General features: G+C 42.8%; 1 protein-coding gene and 1 long non-coding RNA gene across 2 annotated transcripts in view; one reads left to right on the forward strand and one right to left on the reverse strand.

Annotated features, from left to right (window-relative positions):
• mgat4b (alpha-1,3-mannosyl-glycoprotein 4-beta-N-acetylglucosaminyltransferase B) overlaps positions 1 to 13,712 on the reverse strand; it is a 159,400-nt gene extending 145,688 nt beyond the window's left edge. Inside the window, exon 1 of the mRNA XM_082178090.1 lies at positions 13,481 to 13,712. Within this exon, the coding sequence (XP_082034216.1) occupies positions 13,481 to 13,577 (97 nt within the window). The 5' untranslated portion in view covers positions 13,578 to 13,712. The remainder of the gene's footprint in view (positions 1 to 13,480) is intronic.
• LOC309504806 overlaps positions 1 to 22,436 on the forward strand; it is a 125,010-nt gene that overhangs the window by 30,379 nt on the left and 72,195 nt on the right. The window lies entirely within an intron of this gene.

Raw genomic sequence — 22,436 nt, forward strand, 5'->3', positions numbered from 1 at the left:
GGCGCTCTTCTTTTTCCTTTTTCGCTCGAGTCTCTGGCCTCCCATAGAGCCGCTCGCGGGAAAGTTGTGAAATTTGGCACACAGATAGAGGACCGTCTAATAGGGATGCACGATGATATCGGCACAACATCGGTATCGGCCGATAAAAGCTTTAAATGACCATCATCGGCATTGGCCGATATGAATATTTCTGCCGATGAGCCTTGCCGATAGGGTAGTGTGTTTCCTATGTGCACGTGACGACCGTGAATGTAGCATGAGCACCAGCAACTTAAACTTCCAACATGTGGAGGCATTTCGAGCATGGGCGTCAGTTTGGTTTGAGATGTGCTGGGGACAGAGACGCATTCGCAAGTGCATTTTCAGAAGTGCTGGGTACAATGACGCAGTCATTTTTTTTCTCTTTCGTGCAGGTCATGTTTTGAAAGACGATGTCCTGTAGCTTACTAATGTAAACTCTCCAAGCTACTATGCTCTCCACAGAGCATAAAATATTCATTTTATTTTATTTTTTGTGTTCGCATTTATGAGGAAAAACAGTGACAGTTCTCAGTTACGGACGTGACCGCTCTGAAAGCGGCACTAAAAGAGACTGCTTTAAAACTTTCACAGAGACCTCAAACAGAAAGCACAAAGCCTTTCTAAGTGAATTTCGTTTTGTATTAATTGTATCTTAATTTTAATCAATGTTTCATCAACCAATTGCCTGGATTTAATAAATAATAAGTAAAGCAGATAATAGATATCACGACACGGAGGCGCCGGCGCGTGAACTGGAGCTAGTCTCATAAATGAAACGAAACTCAGCATAGCTATTATCTATCTATCTATCTATTACAGAACGCTTGAAATCATATTTTTAAACAGAACAATTCAAAACGAAAGAAAACTATGTAATCCGAAATGTGCATTTCTCTCCGGCGCGTTCACTACTGCGAAGATCGCGAGTCATCGTCAACTTCATCTTTGCAGCCGACACTGACACAGAAAACACTTGTTTATTAATAAACAATTAAAATGTCTCCTTGCTATATTTGACATATTCATAATCATTACTTTTGCGGTTCTTTGTGACAGCTTTTAGTTGCTTTATTGGCAGCGCCACCCCTACATGTTACATGAACACGTCACCATCGCATCACCACCGAAAACAGGGGAGCATTTGGTAGACCTGTTCAAGTAGAAGATGTACATTTTTTATTTGAAAATGTATTTTTATTTATTTTATCCGATTCCTTTTTGAAAATCCGTTGAAAATTTCTGAAAAACACCGACCTCCATCAAGGCCATTTCTCCACTTTCATGAAAATTGACCCAGATCGTCTTCAGGCCATGCCGACAAGATGTTATGAAATTCAAGTTGGTTTTTGAATAATGCGTGAATGAATTCAACAAAGTGCACGGCAAACTGGACATGAGGCTTTATCTCCACAACGCTTTAGCGCGTTCTCACCAAACCTGGTGTGTGTTATGACAACCATGACTACCATAAGGATACCTGCACAGTTTCAGCGCAGTGCCACCTAGTGGTCAAGAGATTTAATGAAACCGTTCTTAATAGACATCAACTTTGCCATTTTTGGCCGAACTTCCCGTCCGTCATTTTGCTTTTTCTTTAAAAACCTACTTTTTCAAACTCCTCCAAGACCATTGCTCAGATATTCACCAAAATTGAATCGCATCATCTTCAGACCATGGCGGCAAAAAGCTGTGGATTTCGTGTCAATAGACGAAACTGATTAGTATATCGCATCCACAAAATTGATGACATGATTCCAAAACGACTCTGAGGCTTTATCTCTGCAATGCCTTGACATACTGACACCAAACTTGGCATGTGTCATTGTCACCTCACTCTGACCACAACACATCAATCTGATCATATCGCCACCTATTGGTCGAAAGTAATAAACCTACTACTGATTATTTTTATGATTTTTTCAGCCATTTTGCCTAAAATCCTCATTTGCTTGCAGACTTTGTCGCCTTTGGCTTTTATAGTACACAGCAGTTAAATACACCTAATGCACGGTGGATAATAACAGGAGACTTCTAGATTTCCTCGTTACTCCTCCTCAATGCTGTAGGATGGTGGAGGTCTTGTAAACCTCCACGAGACAGATTTGCTCCACAGTGAAATAGAAGTAAACGTTGAATACACATGGGTGAACACACACCTGCGCTTCTCCATATGGAAATCACAGGTAAAACATCAGTCGCATCAATTATAAATGCTGCCACCTGCTAACCTGCGCTCTCATCAGTTGCTCTGTGTGTGTGTGTGTGTGTGTGTGTGTGTGTGTTAGTCAGGAGGGAGAGCGGCTTGCATAATCCAGCCTTTGGCACAGTGCCACATCATATTTAATGAGAGAAAGAAAAGGGCTACATGAGCTACAACACTATGGCTAAATGAAGAGAGACAAGACTGTTTCTGCCTACAGGCGCGCGCACACACACACACACACACACACACACACACACACACACACACACACACGCACACACACACACACACACGCACATGCATCATCAGCACCTCACAGAACACAGACTGTGTGATAAACACCTCTTCCACTCAAACTGTTACATGGAGCCGTTTCATTGATAAAAAAATAAATAACCTGAAACACAAGCAGTTTGTGTCATTCAGTGACTGTATATATTCATAGTTTTCATATGATGTCACACCCTTATAGAAACACCCACCTGGAGGGCAAAACAAGTCTTTCCTCCGCCATCAGTCATTTTACCAGGTCTGTTCTAAGTACTAATGTAGTAAGACAACGATGATGCACGCGATACACAACCATGCAGAAGAACGCTGAATATAAACACAGCGCGCTGCTCTGCTTGCCTGTATAGACCTTATGCGCCAGAGAAACGAGAATAATCTTTAGAATATTGTCTTTTAACTTCTGTTTTTGCGGTCGCTCTGTATATCTCTATGGCGCTGCTGTCCAGGAGTAATTCGCTTTTGAAGTGGATTTACTTAATATAACGTTAACAAGAGTTATCATGAGGATTGTAATGTTTAAAGCAGATGTCTTAACAAATGTCAGTCGACCGGGAAGATTTAAAACGAGCCGTTCATTAATAAACACGCAAGATCACTGTGAAAATACAGACCGGAAGTCAAAAGACAACGAGCGCAGCGCTGGAAAGGGGCGGGGCTACAGAAGGGGCGGGGCTACAGAAGGTCTATATATTAGGGATGCACAATATATTCGCCACCGTATCGGCCGATATATGTTCATTTTTGATGTTATCATTATCGGGCCGATATATTAAAGCTGATAAATGATGGTTTATCTCCTTCAGCTGAGACACTTCAGATGCGCACTGGTCAACATGATGGGTTTGAATTGCTGGAAATATAATCGGAATCATTTTGAAAGGAAAATACAGTTCAGTGCAACATGTCAACATGTCCATAAAGTTATAATGAGAATATCATTATAATTGTGTGTTTAGGACATGAGACTTATTTATCGGGCAATATATCGGTTGTCGGCTTTCAAATATAAAGTATTACCGGTATCTGGCAAATTCGTGCATCTCTACTGTATATAATGCATCATCAATAAGGTGTTTACTGAATTTGATCTTTTAATATCACTGTTTCAGTTCATTAAGGTGCAGTACACTAGATTTTTAGTGCTGGAAACACCGCAGTAGGTGCAGTATATGGATCATAAGTACCCAAAGCTATTATTAAACTGTTTTTGAACATATCAGCCATTGACCACGCTGATATTGGCACTGGCCATTGAAAAAGTCAAGCACTTCTGCTAGTAGAGCATCCACAGAGAAGATGTTCGTCTGTTCTGAAGTCAGGTAGAATGAAATCCCAAGTCTAAACCCTCATTAGCATTGGTAGCGAACTGACCAGTGCTTTAGCAGAATCTGTGGCCTTGATGAATGAAATATTTAGAAGTGCTTCAGTCGGCTGGATTGAGCGCTGGCTCTCTTTTCACCCGGGCCTCTATTGAGGGAGGGTTTCAAGTGGTCTAGAGCCCTGAATAATTCAAGTCTTTACCAAGGTGCAAGACACACACACACACATATCTGGATTAAACAAAAGCAATACACACCTAGATTAGCACTCCAGTTAACATGAATGATAAAACTCCTACAAGAAAACACTTTCCCTGCTAAAATCAAGTGAATCTTTTCTTTATTGGTCACTGATTTTGTTAATCTATTACTCTAAAAGTGTACTAAGTAACTACTTCATCCATCAAGGATGACGGAGCGTTAAACACACTGCTCTTTGAGAGTGTCACATGTCTGTTTCGTCCGCTACTCTTGCTCTGGGATCAGGAGAGAGTCATGAGCGCTTGGGGCCGCGACAGACAAAAGTCTCCCAGCAACAGTGAGCCGAGACAGCAGAACGCTGAAGCTAACTTTGGTGCATGTGACCGGTGTTAGTGCTGAACAATGTTCCTGGAGGAGGAGGACAATACAGGCAACAACAAACCAAAAACACTAGGAGGGACTAACATGGCAAACAATCAAATTAAACACCTTAACTGTTCTTGGGGAAAAAATATATACTGCATGTTTTTTTTAAACTGCGTATTGATGTTTGAAAACTCGACTAATATATATACAGTACAGGCCAAAAGTTTGGACACATTACTATTTTTTATGTTTCTGAAAGAAGTTTCTTCTGCTCATCAAGCATTTACTTGATCAAAAATACAGAAAAAAAATGTAATATTGTGATATATTATTACAATTTAAAATAACTGGTTTTCAATTTATTATACTTTAAATGATCATTTATTTCTGTGATGCAAAGCTGAATTTTCAGGATCATTACTCCAGTCTATCACATGATCCTTTAGAAATCATTCTAATATGATGATTTATTATGAGTGTTGGACACAGTTCTGCTGCCTAATATATTTGATGAATAAAAGGTTAAAAAGAACTGCATTTATTCAAAATAAAAAAATATTTTCTAATAATATAAATCTTCTTTACTATCACTTTTTTTTAAAATCAATTTAACACATCCTTGCTGAATAAAAGTATTGATTTATTTCAAAAAAAGAAAAAAAAATGACTGACCCCAAATGACTGACCAGTAGTGGATATTGCTGTTACAGAAGATTTCTATTTTTAAAACATTTGCTTCTTTTTATTTTTTTTATTTTATTTTATTTTTATTCATCAAAGTATCCTAAAAAAGTATCACAGGTTATGAAAAAATATTAAGCAGCAGAACTGTTTCCAACTTTGATAATGAATCATCATATTAGAATGATTTCTAAAGGATCATGTGATAGACTGGAGTAATGATCCTGAAAATTCAGCTTTGCATCACAAATAAATGATCATTTAAAGTATAATAAATTGTTATTATATAATAACAATTATTTTAAATTGTAATAATACATCACAATATTAATTTTTTTTTCTGTATTTTTGATCAAATAAATGCAGGCTTGATGAGCAGAAGAAACTTCTTTCAAAAACATTAAAAATAGTAATGTGTCCAAACTTTTGGCCTGTACTGTATATATACATACAGTAGTCAACATTTGAAGTGGATCGAAACCTTTCAAAGTTATACACTCATTTTGAACAATACCCCTTCTTGTCTTAGGACAACTTTGATAAACTTTTTTGATCCACTTCAAATGTTGACTACCTATCAGATATATATATATATAACTATAGAACTAATTAGTAAAATCAGCTGTCTGGGTTCATGTGTGAAATAAACATATGGCAGGACTTTTACTTTCTGACCCCTGGACTTTAAACCTTTGTGTGTGTGTATATATAGGATTTATAGTGTTTTTTAGGGTGCTGACAGTTCAACACTTACCGTTAGCATGATGAAGCACGACACATTCAAGAGTTCTAAAAAAGCTTAGACATTTATCGTGGATGAAGTCTCTAAATTCATCTTAACAAATCTAAGTAACTCACTCCTCAGCCTCACTGATGGGCCAGTTGCTCTTGGCCGACCGGACGGGTCCAGCTGAAGATGAGGCTGACTCGAGTGCAGTCGATGTGATGATTAACAGAGGAACGCACATTAGCAGGAGCGAGCGCTCACAGTCATGCTGAGACATGCACTCCACACCGAGACTTCCTCAACATTAGAGGAAGAAAACACTCTCTCAATGCCATGGGTTCATGAAGAGCGTCAGTGTGTGTGTAGCAGAGCAAACTGAGTGTCAACAGCAGTGTTTCTGAGCTTTAATATTCACTGACACTATATCACAATCTGATTCAGTGTACAGCTTTTGATTTATCCAGCCAAACTTCGGTGACATTCCCATTTATACTGTAAATTTCATTTGTGACTGGATTCCGTCTTTATTTCCAACATCGTGGAAATCAAAGGGTCCTACTGAAATACTGTAGGTGGGATGAGATGAGATTTTCTTTACCAAAGTGGATTCACTGCTTCAGGAAAGACATGTGAAACTAAACCTCACAGACCGTTCTTGTTTCTCTAAAAAGAAATGTGGGATTTAAAGTCTCCCTGTAATCAATCATTTTATCCCTTAAAACTCATCTTTCATCACCAAAATGACATTTTTTAAAGTTTTTTCATGCCTTTTAAGGGATAGTTCACCCAAAAATGAAAATTCTGTCATCATTTACTCACCCTCAAGTTGTTTCAAACCTGTATGAATTTCTTTTTTCTGCTGAACACAAAAAATGTTGAAAACCAAACAGTTGATGGACCCCATTGACTTCCATAGTATTTTTTTTTTTCCTAAAATGGAAGTCAATGGGGTCCATCAACTGTTTGGTTTTCAACATTTTTTGTGTTCAGCAGAAAAAAGAAATTCATACAGGTTTGAAACAACTTGAGGGTGAGTAAATGATGACAGAATTTTCATTTTTGGGTGAACTATCCCTTTAAATATCTTGAATGTAACTCAACACCCTTGCCTCATTTGGTTTCCGCGGTTCTATGAATATGCAAATGAGCCCCGCCTCCACTCACTCACTCACTCAGCTCAGAGATCCACTCGCTCAACTTATATGGGTGAATGACGGATAAGGATTAAGATGTGAAAAAAAATATTTTAGGACTTTCTATACTTATTAGAGTGGTGTGTATGTAATGCAATGACATGTACACATTTCAAGAATGTAATTAACCACTTTTTTTGGTGAATCATATCTTTTTCCCCCATGAAAATGTCATTCCTGGGTAATGTAATGAATTTTTGAATTAATTACATTGCTACCATTGTTGGCATATACAAATGTACTGATATCCATAATTGGAGCTCAACAAACAACTAGTGCTCGTAAAACTACATTTTAATCACAATTAATATAATCAATTTGGGATTTCATATAGACATGGGCTCAGTTTTGGCTGCTGATAACTCAATTCAGAACCAAATTTTAAAAAAAGCTGGAAAATGTTTAAAAATGTTTTCCAATAAAGTAAATAAGACTTGTTTTATCATTAACTCAACAAAAAACAGAATTGTGTAATCTAACACACAAATATGGGTTAAATGAATTGCCTGTGTCATTGTTAGCCGGAATGACATACTGTTAGACGGAAGGACATTCTGTAATATTTTTCAGGATTACCATAAAAACCATCCTCAGTATCATTTTTTCCTTTCCAACACTCAAACTTGAAACAAAGTAAGAGACACTGACAAGTTTTTAATGATTTAAAAAAGTTAAATTCATTGATAATGACCCATGTGACTCATTGAATCATATGAAATCAAGATGAATGACAGCTAAAATATGGCAAAAAAACATACAATTATGTAAATAATGTTAATGTTAATAATATAACAATAATAACTTTGCCTAAAAGTTTACAAATGTTCATTAAAAACTAGATTGTTGTGCATATGTCATTCTGGATAACGGATGACATGTCCTGGCTAACAGAGGTTTTTTGTTATACAAGAATGACATGTTGTTATCCAGGAATGACAAAAAACAATATTTTTTCTTTATAATCAGGCACTAACAGAACCACCTATGGAAAACTACAACTTAGCTATCATCACTTAAGGTAACCTTTTAGATCAAATAGATCGGTTTTTTATATAAAATCATTATAAATGTTTTATTAGTGTTATCCAAAAGGACACATGATATTGCTACAAAGTGCACCAGTGACCGAAATATCAAAATATCGACATTTTAAGAGACGCCTCCTGACCTTTGCACATGTTCTAGTGCTCCTTCAGGGTCTTCTTTTTGATACAATATTATGTCACATGACATACCAAAATGCATTATGGTCCAAAATGGTCATTGATGTCTGTTATCTAGGACTGACATTAGAGAAATCACAATTTGGGGACAAAAGTCATTCTGTCATAAAAATGTAAATAAGCTTAGTATTATCACTATATTTGTAGGAATCATTGAAAACATCAATACAATTATGCCCAAGTAGATTTTAAATACTTTTATTTATATTTTTTAAATTTTTGTTGTATTTTTGTATTCAGATTTTAAGCCGGGACAGTTACCCGGAATGACATTTTAGGACTTTTGAGCTCAATAGTTCCTTAAAGATTAATTATTTATTTATAATGAATTCTCACATGAGTAATTAATGAGGGGGAAGTTGAGTCACTTAATGAAGTGCATTTAAAAATGTATACATTTTTATATTATGAATATGCTTGGGACACCAGAATTGACACGCCACGTAATTGACCCATATAACTAACTATATTACTAAAAGGATCAGATTTTTCTTATTAACAGAAAAATACACTGGTATAACCTGGCTTTACCTGAGACTCCCCTGCTAGTTCGCTGTTAATGATATGCGAAAGCCCGTCCCCCCTCGTGACCTGATTGGTTACAAGGTAGTTTGTGAGAAACACCAGTGATTTCAAAGCGTGTGTTTGAGACTGTCTTTGGTTCACTGCAGTTTTAAGGAGGAAATACTCAGCAATGCTGTCGACTTATGAACTTACACATGGTTTGTCTTAAAGCATATTAAACACACCACATACACACATAAACAACATTAAACGCTGGATTTTCACCACAGGGAGACTTTAAGGCCAGCAAAGTACTGTACACAAAAAATATGTGGCTCACACACTGCAGGCGCGCTGTATACTGTGACAATGACAAACCGCAGCACTAAAAATGGACATAGTCCTCTATAGATATCACAGAACCTGGCGTGCTGTTGCTATTAGCAGGAGTGTTTGCTAGCGGGCTCACAGAACTATGTCTCCACCGAGGCAGAAGTTGACCTGAGAGATGAAACTGATGACAGACAACACTCAGCATCCCTTCTCGTTTCATCACGTTACAGATGGTCAGCGCGTGAAGTTATCAGAAATCAAGAGATGTTCAGAAACAAACCTCTCCCGTTGCTGGGTCTGCACAGTCCACGGGAATATGAACACATTTCATGTTTAAATTTAAATAAACATTTGTGTGCGATACTTTCGTGAGAACCTTAGCTCAAAAAGTATATGAAGAATCAAAAATAGGAGGAAAAACTAATCCAAAAATATACTTGCATCAATAAAATAGATAACTATCTTTTGAAATATAATATATAATCTGTATTTGTGGAAACACTAGCAGCTACAGCCTTAGACAAACCTATAAACTATGCTAATTCTTGCAAGAAGAAGTCAGACGACGTCTCTGGTTACTCTAGCCGTTTCTCCCTCAAAAGACTGAATCGATCTAAGGTTGCTCAGATTCCTGGCCTCGTCTCTGCCGGGAGGATTGTGGGTAACCGGGGAGTATCGCTGAGAAATCTCATCAGCTCGAGCCGGAACCAAAGGCAACGTGATCCGGGCTGAGCTTCACTCCTCTGCTGAGCCACCAGGAGAAGAAAAGACACTGAACAAGAAGTAAATGCCAAGCGCCGAGAGGTCAAGCCTGATCTTTATCTCTTTCAGGATGCAGATAATGAGAGTCTTTCACCTGGAGCGGACAGATCTCGTACTGTGAGCTAACCGACCCGCCGCTCCACAAACACTCCCGCTTAAAGACTCACTTCAGCTTATTCCTCAGACCTTATAAACTCAGTTTAGCAGAACGGTGCTCTTTTATACAAAGAAAAAGTTTTTCATTTCTGGTGGGTCAACTATCCTCTTTAGTAAAGCTAGTCAAAAGTTTCCAGTGTGAGCTCACAAGATCATAAAGTGGTGTCATCCGGTGGCCTACAGGCCGGCTCCAGCTGTGGACCTGACAGGTGGAGTTATGTTAGCCATAGGGTTAGGGTTAGGGTTAGGGTTATTATGCTGGGCTCGACCAGAAGCATGTGTTTTTAAGCTTTGCCAATTTAAATATTCAAGTGCAAGTCGGCGTGAAAGAGCTCAACTCAATAGTGTGAAGTTTTGTGTCCGCGCACAGAAAGCCGCTTCTCAGACAGCGTGTGAATGCTGAATCCAGCTCTTTCACGTCTTCTTGCGCTTGAACAGACAAATTCACACAAAGTTATGTAAAAAATGCTGGTTTTGGCAAGTATCCTAGTAAACAGTCAGTTATGTCTTAAGTGAACATAAACAGTTGAGAAATGTAAAGCATGTGTATCAGTATATTGGATCTGTGCAGCTCTTAAAGTGACAGCAGCCTAATATTACTACTTCTGTTTTTGTTGTTTAAATATAATAATAATAATAATAATAATAATTCACACTGCTCTTGACTGAATAATTTCAGTAACTTTAATAAGGATTCGTTTAATGTATACAGGGAAGACTGCAGTGCTATTTTACATCTGATTATTCATGTTCTCTACCTGAAAATTATTGTTAGACTCCCCTGAAAAACAGTGTTTATTTGACTTGTATTTTATTTACTTGTCCTATTGCTTTGTAATTGGATTATTTCTTACTGTTATTTCTAACAGTTTACTTGTCTTTAACAATATTTGATTATTTGGCTTGTAGTTTTTGGTATCATAACCTTATTGACTAATGTCATGGGTCAAAAACAAACACACTAGCCCCTTTCACACAGCTATCCCAGTAAATTACCAGTAAAGACTGTATGAGTGAAAGAGGCTTGTAACTAGGCCTATTTTATTTCTTTATTACTGTTTTGTGGCGGGGCCAGTGAACATTCTGGCAGAGCACGTTAAACACTGAGCCGTGTGTTGTGGTGGGTGACGGGAGCTGGACATCAGTCGGCAGCGATCAGCCGGGTTTATGACGGATGAATTATGTCTGCTTTGATCTGTTCGTGTTCAGGCCTGTCTGGACGAGCGACACGCTTGTGTTGAACTCTTCCGGCTTCACCACACAACCGCTGTGTGATAAGAAGCTCAAAACTACTGACAAAATACATTCAAAATGTGCCCTACTAATAAAAAAATAAAAATAAAAAACCTCCCAAGCAGTAACAGGGAGAATCCTGGGATAAAATGTCTGGGTTATTTTCCCCAGTAAGATTACCATTTTATTTTCATTTCTGAAAGTCTTCCTGTAAGGACATACTACTGTTTTGTTGATATATAATACGTTTTATAAATGTACAGTTTAATTTTATGTGCATTGCACTACAGTAGACTCCCAAAAAAAGCGCATCCATCCATGATAAAAGTAATCCGTACGGCTCCGGGGTTTAATAAAGACCTTCTGAAGTGAAGCCATGCGTTTGAATAAGAGAAAAATATCCATATTTATAGCTTTAGCAACTAAAATAACTAGCTTCCGGAAGACGGCCATATGCGTTGATTTATGGCGAAAGAGTGACCTCTGACCCGACCCATGATGCACTGACAAACACAGAAGCACAGAGAACAGAGCAAATCAATGGTCATGATTAGAAGTCTAAAATGAGAATTTTTAAAGAGAAGTGTGGGAAGAGCTTGAGTTCATTGCCCAGCGCTGTTTGTTCAATTCTTAGAACTATATCTTTATGTGTGTGAACGGGCTATTAGTCCTTAAAAAGGCTTAAATTGTTGTTATATGCAAAATAATAATAAAAAAAATATTATAATAAAAAAGTCCAAATCCTAGTAACTGGAAAAGAGGAGTGGACAAACTAGCAAACCAGCTCAAACTGTCCACTGTACAACAGACCATTTACTGTATAAAAGCATTTCCATAAACATTTCATCCTACGTGTCCAGCTTTGTGTGGGTTTCCAGAGGAGCAATCCTGTCAAAAACAGTCCAAAATAACAGGAAACAACTAAAATACACTGGAATAATGTTTGGGAAGAGTGAAAGTGAAAGTGACATTTGGAGGCCAAGAATGGTAACCAATACTCTGTATTTAATCATTTAACACATCTAAGTTAACGCACACACATTAAGAAGTGGTGAGTACACACACACACACACACACCGGAGCAGTGGGCAGCATTCACTGCGGTGTTGGGGAGCGATTGGGGGTTCGGTGATCAGAAGCACCTCAGATTTTCCTGCTAGCATTGAGGATCGAACCTGCAACCTTCGGGTTACCAGTCAAAGTCTATAACCATTAGAAGGTCCACGATGAGGAGGAGGAGGAGGAGGAGGAGGAGCGAGAGGATGAGAGGATAAGAGGTTTGGTGTCTATAGATGCGATGAGCAAAAGCAGATGTTCAGGAGCACAGGAAGTTACACACAAACAAACACTAATGCGTTGGAGCGAAAACACAATTCAGGAGGATTCAGTTCCAGTCCATTCATCCACCGACTCATGATCCAGTGAGAACAACACTATCCAAACCCTGGCCATGAACCAGTGGAGAACTTTCTGCTGGTCACACTTGATAAAGCAAAAGCCATTAACCGATTCGATTTGAGACCAGCTCAACTACTCTAAGAGTCAGTCCGGAGAGAAAAATGCACTCGTTTATCACCCAAAATGCTCAGCAATCATGCATTAAAACACTTGAGCACACAGGTGTAACCGTACAGCTTCATTAATGAACACACACACACACACACACTGCAGATTAAGCAAGGAGAAAAAGGCCAACAGAGCAATTCTGGAAGCTTTATCGCTACACAAACATCATGCCCACTTCTCATATATCACAAACATGACGTATTCTCAGTAACTTCAGCTGTATCAATCACACAGATGAAGAGATGATCCATCACAGTCCAGACCAGAGCAAACGCATCTATCCTGAGGTTTGTAGCAAACACGCTCAGACTCAAATAACCCTCCTGCATTTCAAAAACATGCGCCAAGCAGAGCACTGGTGGACACAGCCTCACATTAGGGTTTGCGTTACTGGTTTGCAGAGTGCAACCCCTCAAACCCCAACAGAAGCACGCATATCTCAGCAGAACACGCTCCACGGCTGGACATTCAGCTGTTATTATCGAGAAGTCTTTGTGTTAGTGAAACAGCATCAGGCCTGCGATAGTTTGAGGAGCAGTGAAGACAGAAGGTGTTCGAGTCGTCGTGCTGAACAGCTGCAGCTCCGCATCTGAATGCATGACAGAACGCGGCGGAACATGACGCGTTCGAACAGAACGCAGTGGAACATGACGCGTTCCAGCAGAACGCAGCGCGAGACAGACAGTAAACACGAGTCTTACCTTTGGAATTGCTGAATGCGGTGTACCAGGATAACGATATAAACCCACACAACGCGAAGAGTATGACTGTTAGGAAGGTGCCATTTCTGAGCCTCATCTCCGGGTCCGCGCCGGGATCATGTCCGAACCGAACCGTGCGCTGCCTGCGTGCGTGCGTGCGTGCGTTAATGACAGCGCGCGCACATGAGGGATGAGAATGTGAGAGCCTGTGTACAGACAGATGCCGTTTATACAGGAGGGTGTGTGTGTGTGTTTGTAAGAGAGAGAGAGAGAGTGTGTATGTTCGTGCTCGTGCACGCGGTGCAGCTGCTCCTCCTCGCGGTCGAAGTAGAAACACACGCGCACGGTTTATTGGAGCATCAGTTCATGTCGTAGGCTACACTGTATTGCAGTTTTGATTCATATTGCAAACAGCCTAGTATTTGAGTCCTGGTGTCTCTCAAAGAGATGAACACAGGCTTTGCTGTAACGCGTTTAAGAGTGCGGCCTGTTCTACAGTCAAACCAAAAATTATTCAGACACCAGATATCATTTTTGATATTTTTTTTTTTTTACTAGTGTGTGCAGGACACTGTAGTTCATTTATGTAAGTGAGGAAAGCAAAATAAAGTAAACTGTGACATATTATACCCAAAAATGTGTCATACAGTGACTACCAGTAAAATTGATTTAAAAAAAATGGGACCAAAAAACCTGTCTCATAATGTAAATAATGTGCCTGTTAACGTGATTTTAGTTTGAGAAAAAATGATTAACTTCTTATTATTAATATTATTAATATTTTTCTGTGTTAAAGTGAGGCTATGCTTTATCCCACAAGAAAGACATTGGACATCTCAATACACACCTTTTAACAGAATTAATGTAAGTGGATTTATAAGAATAAGCTTCACATTTCTGCATTTAAACTCTTCAAACATTGACACTCATTCACTTTGATGAGAAGTGCTTCACTGTAACCTCGATGCTTTAAGAAAACAGGGCTTTTGTTGTTATCAGCATTCTGGCACAAATACTGTAGATTGAGCTTCACTTGCACTGAACCCAGAATATTAGTCTATAAATGGACAAATCTATATTGCTTCGATAGGATTTTTATTTGTCCTCATTGCTTTTCAGTATATAATAATTTTAATGGGCCTATATAAAACATATTTTAATAGATTTTCGATTTGTATTATGTCAAATAACTTAATAACAAAATAATATACATTTTGCATTCACCCAAATGTATTTTAAGATTGGAAATTTATCTTGTCAATTTAAAAATATATATTTTCTTGCTATATGTAGTCTCGGGTCAAAAGGATTAGTTTTAAAGTAAATATACAGAGATATATAATCATTCTGCTTTAGACAGATGGATGAATGGATAGATGGATAGATAGAATGATGGATGGATGTCCTGGCCACATTCCATCCAATGGCCCTTACCAACCATGCCCTCCTAATAATCCCCATCCATTGAATTAGCTCTATCACTCTCTCTGCTCTCCACCTATAGCTGGTGTGTGGTGAGAGCACTGTCTCCACCTATAGCTGGTGTGTGGCGAGAGCACTGTCTCCACCTATAGCTGGTGTGTGGCGAGAGCACTGTCTCCACCTATAGCTGGTGTGTGGCGAGAGCACTGTCTCCACCTATAGCTGGTGTGTGGTGAGCGCACTGTCTCCACCTATAGCTGGTGTGTGGTGAGAGCACTGGCTCCACCTATAGCTGGTGTGTGGCGAGAGCACTGTCTCCACCTATAGCTGGTGTGTGGCGAGAGCACTGTCTCCACCTATAGCTGGTGTGTGTTGAGCGCACTGTCTCCACCTATAGCTGATGTGTGTGGTGAGCGCACTGTCTCCACCTATAGCTGGTGTGTGGTGAGAGCACTGTCTCCACCTATAGCTGGTGTGTGGTGAGAGCACTGTCTCCACCTATAGCTGGTGTGAGGTGAGCGCACTGTCTCCACCTATAGCTGATGTGTGTGGTGAGCGCACTGTCTCCACCTATAGCTGGTGTGTGGTGAGCGCACTGTCTCCACCTATAGCTGGTGTGTGGTGAGAGCACTGTCTCCACCTATAGCGGGTGTGTGGTGAGCGCACTGTCTCCACCTATAGCGGGTGTGTGGTGATCGCACTGTCTCCACCTATAGCTGGTGTGTGGCGAGAGCACTGTCTCCACCTATAGCTGGTGTGTGGTGAGAGCTCTGTCTCCACCTATAGCTGGTGTGTGGTGAGAGCATTGTCTCCACCTATAGCTGGTGTGTGGTGAGAGCACTGTCTCCACCTATAGCTGGTGTGTGGTGAGAGCATTGTCTCCACCTATAGCTGGTGTGTGGTGAGAGCACTGTCTCCACCTATAGCTGGTGTGTGGTGAGAGCACTGTCTCCACCTATAGCTGGTGTGTGGTGAGAGCACTGGCTCCCCCTATAGCTGGTGTGTGGTGAGAGCACTGTCTCCACCTATAGCTGATGTGTGGTGAGAGCACTGTCTCCACCTATAGCTGATGTGTGGTGAGCACACTGGCTCCCCCTATAGCTGGTGTGTGGTGAGAGCACTGTCTCCACCTATAGCTGGTGTGTGGTGAGCGCACTGTCTCCACCTATAGCTGGTGTGTGGCGAGAGCACTGTCTCCACCTATAGCTGGTGTGTGGTGAGAGCATTGTCTCCACCTATAGCTGGTGTGTGGTGAGAGCACTGTCTCCACCTATAGCTGGTGTGTGGTGAGCACACTGGCTCCCCCTATAGCTGGTGTGTGGTGAGCGCACTGTCTCCACCTATAGCTGGTGTGTGGTGAGAGCTCTGTTTCCACCTATAGCTGGTGTGTGGCGAGAGCACTGTCTCCACCTATAGCTGGTGTGTGGTGAGAGCACTGTCTCCACCTATAGCTGGTGTGTGGTGAGAGCTCTGTCTCCACCTATAGCTGGTGTGTGGCGAGAGCACTGTCTCCACCTATAGCTGGTGTGTGGTGAGCACACTGGCTCCCCCTATAGCTGGTGTGTGGTGAGAGCACTGTCTCCACCTATAGCTTGTGTGTTGTGAGCGCACTGTCTCCACCTATAGCTGGTGTGTGGCGAGCGCACTGTCTCCACCTATAGCTTGTGTGTGGTGAGCGCACTGTCTCCACCTATAGCTGGTGTGTGGTGAGCGCACTGTCTCCACCTATAGCTGGTGTGTGGCGAGAGCACTGTCTCCACCTATAGCTGGTATGTGGTGAGAGCACTGGCTCCACCTATAGCTGGTGTGTGGTGAGCGCACTGTCTCCACCTATAGCTGGTGTGTGGTGAGAGCACTGTCTCCACCTATAGCTGGTGTGTGGCGAGAGCTCTGTCTCCACCTATAGCTGGTGTGTGGCGAGAGCTCTGTCTCCACCTATAGCTGGTGTGTGGCGAGAGCACTGTCTCCACCTATAGCTGGTGTGTGGTGAGCACACTGGCTCCCCCTATAGCTGGTGTGTGGTGAGCGCACTGTCTCCACCTATAGCTGGTGTGTGGTGAGAGCTCTGTCTCCACCTATAGCTGGTGTGTGGCGAGAGCACTGTCTCCACCTATAGCTGGTGTGTGGTGAGAGCACTGTCTCCACCTATAGCTGGTGTGTGGCGAGAGCTCTGTCTCCACCTATAGCTGGTGTGTGGCGAGAGCACTGTCTCCACCTATAGCTGGTGTGTGGTGAGAGCACTGTCTCCACCTATAGCTGGTGTGTGGTGAGAGCATTGTCTCCACCTATAGCTGGTGTGTGGTGAGAGCTCTGTCTCCACCTATAGCTGATGTGTGGTGAGGGCACTGTCTCCACCTATAGCTGGTGTGTGGTGAGAGCATTGTCTCCACCTATAGCTGGTGTGTGGTGAGAGCACTGTCTCCACCTATAGCTGGTGTGTGGTGAGAGCACTGTCTCCACCTATAGCTGGTGTGTGGTGAGAGCACTGGCTCCCCCTATAGCTGGTGTGTGGTGAGAGCACTGTCTCCACCTATAGCTGGTGTGTGGTGAGAGCACTGTCTCCACCTATAGCTGGTGTGTGGTGAGAGCATTGTCTCCACCTATAGCTGGTGTGTGGTGAGAGCACTGTCTCCACCTATAGCTGGTGTGTGGTGAGAGCATTGTCTCCACCTATAGCTGGTGTGTGGTGAGAGCACTGTCTCCACCTATAGCTGGTGTGTGGTGAGAGCACTGTCTCCACCTATAGCTGGTGTGTGGTGAGAGCACTGGCTCCCCCTATAGCTGGTGTGTGGTGAGAGCACTGTCTCCACCTATAGCTGATGTGTGGTGAGAGCACTGTCTCCACCTATAGCTGATGTGTGGTGAGCACACTGGCTCCCCCTATAGCTGGTGTGTGGTGAGAGCACTGTCTCCACCTATAGCTGGTGTGTGGTGAGCGCACTGTCTCCACCTATAGCTGGTGTGTGGCGAGAGCACTGTCTCCACCTATAGCTGGTGTGTGGTGAGAGCATTGTCTCCACCTATAGCTGGTGTGTGGTGAGAGCACTGTCTCCACCTATAGCTGGTGTGTGGTGAGCGCACTGGCTCCCCCTATAGCTGGTGTGTGGTGAGCGCACTGTCTCCACCTATAGCTGGTGTGTGGTGAGAGCTCTGTCTCCACCTATAGCTGGTGTGTGGCGAGAGCACTGTCTCCACCTATAGCTGGTGTGTGGTGAGAGCACTGTCTCCACCTATAGCTGGTGTGTGGCGAGAGCTCTGTCTCCACCTATAGCTGGTGTGTGGTGAGAGCACTGTCTCCACCTATAGCTGGTGTGTGGTGAGAGCATTGTCTCCACCTATAGCTGGTGTGTGGTGAGAGCTCTGTCTCCACCTATAGCTGATGTGTGGTGAGGGCACTGTCTCCACCTATAGCTGGTGTGTGGTGAGAGCACTGTCTCCACCTATAGCTGGTGTGTGGTGAGAGCATTGTCTCCACCTATAGCTGGTGTGTGGTGAGAGCACTGGCTCCCCCTATAGCTGGTGTGTGGTGAGAGCACTGTGTCCACCTATAGCTGGTGTGTGGTGAGAGCACTGGCTCCCCCTATAGCTGGTGTGTGGTGAGAGCACTGTCTCCACCTATAGCTGATGTGTGGTGAGAGCACTGTCTCCACCTATAGCTGATGTGTGGTGAGCACACTGGCTCCCCCTATAGCTGGTGTGTGGTGAGAGCACTGTCTCCACCTATAGCTGGTGTGTGGGAGCGCACTGTCTCCACCTTTAGCTGGTGTGTGGCGAGAGCACTGTCTCCACCTATAGCTGGTGTGTGGTGAGAGCATTGTCTCCACCTATAGCTGCTGTGTGGTGAGAGCACTGTCTCCACCTATAGCTGGTGTGTGGTGAGCACACTGGCTCCCCCTATAGCTGGTGTGTGGTGAGCGCACTGTCTCCACCTATAGCTGGTGTGTGGTGAGAGCTCTGTTTCCACCTATAGCTGGTGTGTGGCGAGAGCACTGTCTCCACCTATAGCTGGTGTGTGGTGAGAGCACTGTCTCCACCTATAGCTGGTGTGTGGTGAGAGCTCTGTCTCCACCTATAGCTGGTGTGTGGCGAGAGCACTGTCTCCACCTATAGCTGGTGTGTGGTGAGCACACTGGCTCCCCCTATAGCTGGTGTGTGGTGAAAGCACTGTCTCCACCTATAGCTTGTGTGTTGTGACCGCACTGTCTCCACCTATAGCTGGTGTGTGGCGAGCGCACTGTCTCCACCTATAGCTTGTGTGTGGTGAGCGCACTGTCTCCACCTATAGCTGGTGTGTGGTGAATGCACTGTCTCCACCTATAGCTGGTGTGTGGCGAGAGCACTGTCTCCACCTATAGCTGGTGTGTGGTGAGAGCACTGGCTCCACCTATAGCTGGTGTGTGGTGAGCGCACTGTCTCCACCTATAGCTGGTGTGTGGTGAGAGCACTGTCTCCACCTATAGCTGGTGTGTGGCGAGAGCTCTGTCTCCACCTATAGCTGATGTGTGGTGAGAGCACTGTCTCCACCTATAGCTGATGTGTGGTGAGCACACTGTCTCCCCCTATAGCTGGTGTGTGGTGAGAGCACCGTCTCCACCTATAGCTTGTGTGTGGTGAGCGCACTGTCTCCACCTATAGCAGGTGTGTGGCGAGCGCACTGTCTCCACCTATAGCTTGTGTGTGGTGAGTGCACTGTCTCCACCTATAGCTTGTGTGTGGTGAGCGCACTGTCTCCACCTATAGCTGGTGTGTGGTGAGCGCACTGTCTCCACCTATAGCTGGTGTGTGGCGAGAGCACTGTCTCCACCTATAGCTGGTGTGTGGTGAGAGCACTGGCTCCACCTATAGCTGGTGTGTGGTGAGCGCACTGTCTCCACCTATAGCTGGTGTGTGGTGAGAGCACTGTCTCCACCTATAGCTGGTGTGTGGCGAGAGCTCTGTCTCCACCTATAGCTGGTGTGTGGCGAGAGCACTGTCTCCACCTATAGCTTGTGTGTGGCGAGCGCACTGTCTCCACCTATAGCAGGTGTGTGGCGAGCGCACTGTCTCCACCTATAGCTGGTGTGTGGTGAGCGCACTGTCTCCACCTATAGCTTGTGTGTGGTGAGAGCACTGTCTCCACCTATAGCTGGTGTGTGGCGAGAGCATTGTCTCCACCTATAGCTGGTGTGTGGCGAGAGCACTGTCTCCACCTATTGCTGGTGTGTGGTGAGAGCACTGGCTCCACCTATAGCTGGTGTGTGGTGAGCGCACTGTCTCCACCTATAGCTGGTGTGTTGTGAGAGCACTGTCTCCACCTATAGCTGGTGTGTGGCGAGAGCACTGTCTCCACCTATAGCTGGTGTGTGAGTGCACTGTCTCCACCTATAGCTGGTGTGTGGTGAGAGCACTGTCTCCACCTATAGCTGGTGTGTGGTGAGAGCACTGTCTCCACCTATAGCTGGTGTGTGGTGAGCACACTGGCTCCCCCTATAGCTGGTGTGTGGTGAGCCGTAGTACATATGTAAATGCCTCATTCATTCATTCATTCATTCATTCACTCATTCATTCATGTACGGACAGATGAATGGATGCACAGATGGATGGATGAACGGATAGATGGATGGATGAATGGACAGATGGATGAATGGACAGATGGATGATGGATAGATGGATGATGGATAGATGGATGGATGGATGGATGAATGGACAGATGGATGGATGGATAGATGGATGGATGGATGAATGGACAGATAGATGATGGATAGATGGATGGATAGATGGATGGATGGATGGATGGACGGACGGACGGATAGATGGACTCTTGATTTATGTGCTTCAGTTGATAAGTGCACAGATTTTATCCACATAAATATATCATTCTTCTTAAAGAGAATGGAGTGATTGACAGATATAGTTTCTCACGGGATGAGTTACTATCGAGTTCTGCTGCACTGTAGATAATTAATCAAATCTATGTGATGTTTCAGCCTGTCAGTGTTTCATCTGAGACTCTGGAGAGAAAGCAGGCCTCGATCGCCCAGTCCAGCACTTCTACAATTGAAGATCTGCCAAACAGTGGAGGTTTGAGTAGACAGATTATTTCTGCAGAGCACTGTGCCAATACACACACACATACACAAAAGTAGTTTCCATGACAGATGCACCTTCACTGGCTGTCTCAAAGTATCACTTGCCTCATATTTGCATATTAAAATTAAAACTGCCGATAGTTAAGAGTTGGCAGATGTCAGATTGTAAAGTGAAACTCTCTGGAGAACCTCTAGTTTCTAAACAGACTGTAAAGAGAGGAACCTTCACAACGAGCCCAGAAGATCTAGCAGGAACTGCTATAAACTCCGATAAACACACCAGGAGAGGTTTGAGGCACTTGAAATACAGAGTGAATTTCTTTGAGAACACACAGACTTCTGAGGATCTGTAGAGGGTTAGTGTGCTAATAATCTGATGAAACTAAATCAATAACATATTGTTGCTGGAATTGTTAACGTGGTTAAGTTACATTTACTTAACAACCTACTTTAAAGTTTAAACTCTCCAAATCAACATGACCTGCTCCTAGACAACACCGCCATCTTGCGAGCACTCTCGGTCCTGTCAGATCATCCGTCTCCATCATGGACCGCAGGATGACCAGACGTTCCCGTTTTCCCGGGACACTCCCGTTGTTTGGTGTCCTGTGTACCCGGGAATCTCCCCGTTTTACAGCACGTTCAAAACAGCCCTCAAATACACCGCAAAAAGCCCGAACACTAACAGAGCAATGGTGCAGTGATGGTGTCACCAGCAGAGGGCGCTGAGAGCTCTTACTCTGAGCTCAAGATGAGCCTAAATATGCAAACTCTGGCATTCAGCGCGAGACTCACGCAATCGACACACCCATTTTCTCATGCAGACAAGACAGAGCAGATTACTTGTGATATGAAACAAATTCCCAGTTCTCTGTCAATTTTATTACGAAATTCAAACAATACCGTTTTGGCCCTTGTAAATGTGACGTGTCAGATTACTGTAGCACCTCAGTTCAACCAATCATCTCTTACTCTATACTACAAGTTAATAGTAAATAAACACGAATGAACAATAGGTATGTTGAAAGATACCGTGCAACTTACCGAAATGTATATGGGCGCTGCTAATGGGGTGAAAGTTAGGACGATTCTAAGGGCCCACACACTCTTAGGGCCTCCAGAGGTGGATGTTATTAATGGAATGTGTGCAGTAGGGGGCCAACCTCATATTCTTTCATAGGGCCCAAAATATATATCGATCAATCAGTGTTTTTCAACCGGAAAGAGGTCAATAAAACAGCTGGAGTCGAGAACAATGTCTCATAACGTTACATTTACCTCAAGAAAGCCATTTAATGATCATAGCACTTTAGTTGGCTAGAAAAGCTAGGAGTATTTGGCTAAATATGTGCTCTATATTACATATTTTACTCATAGCATTAAACAATTAAAAACGTTTTCTTATAATAAAAAAACACATTATATTTAGTGTTGTTAGAGTTGTTATTTTCAATCTTTAAATATAA

This window comes from Leuciscus leuciscus (genome assembly GCF_965113295.1).
Source record: "Leuciscus leuciscus genome assembly, chromosome: 8".
In the NCBI taxonomy this organism is placed as follows: Eukaryota; Metazoa; Chordata; class Actinopteri; order Cypriniformes; family Leuciscidae; genus Leuciscus; species Leuciscus leuciscus.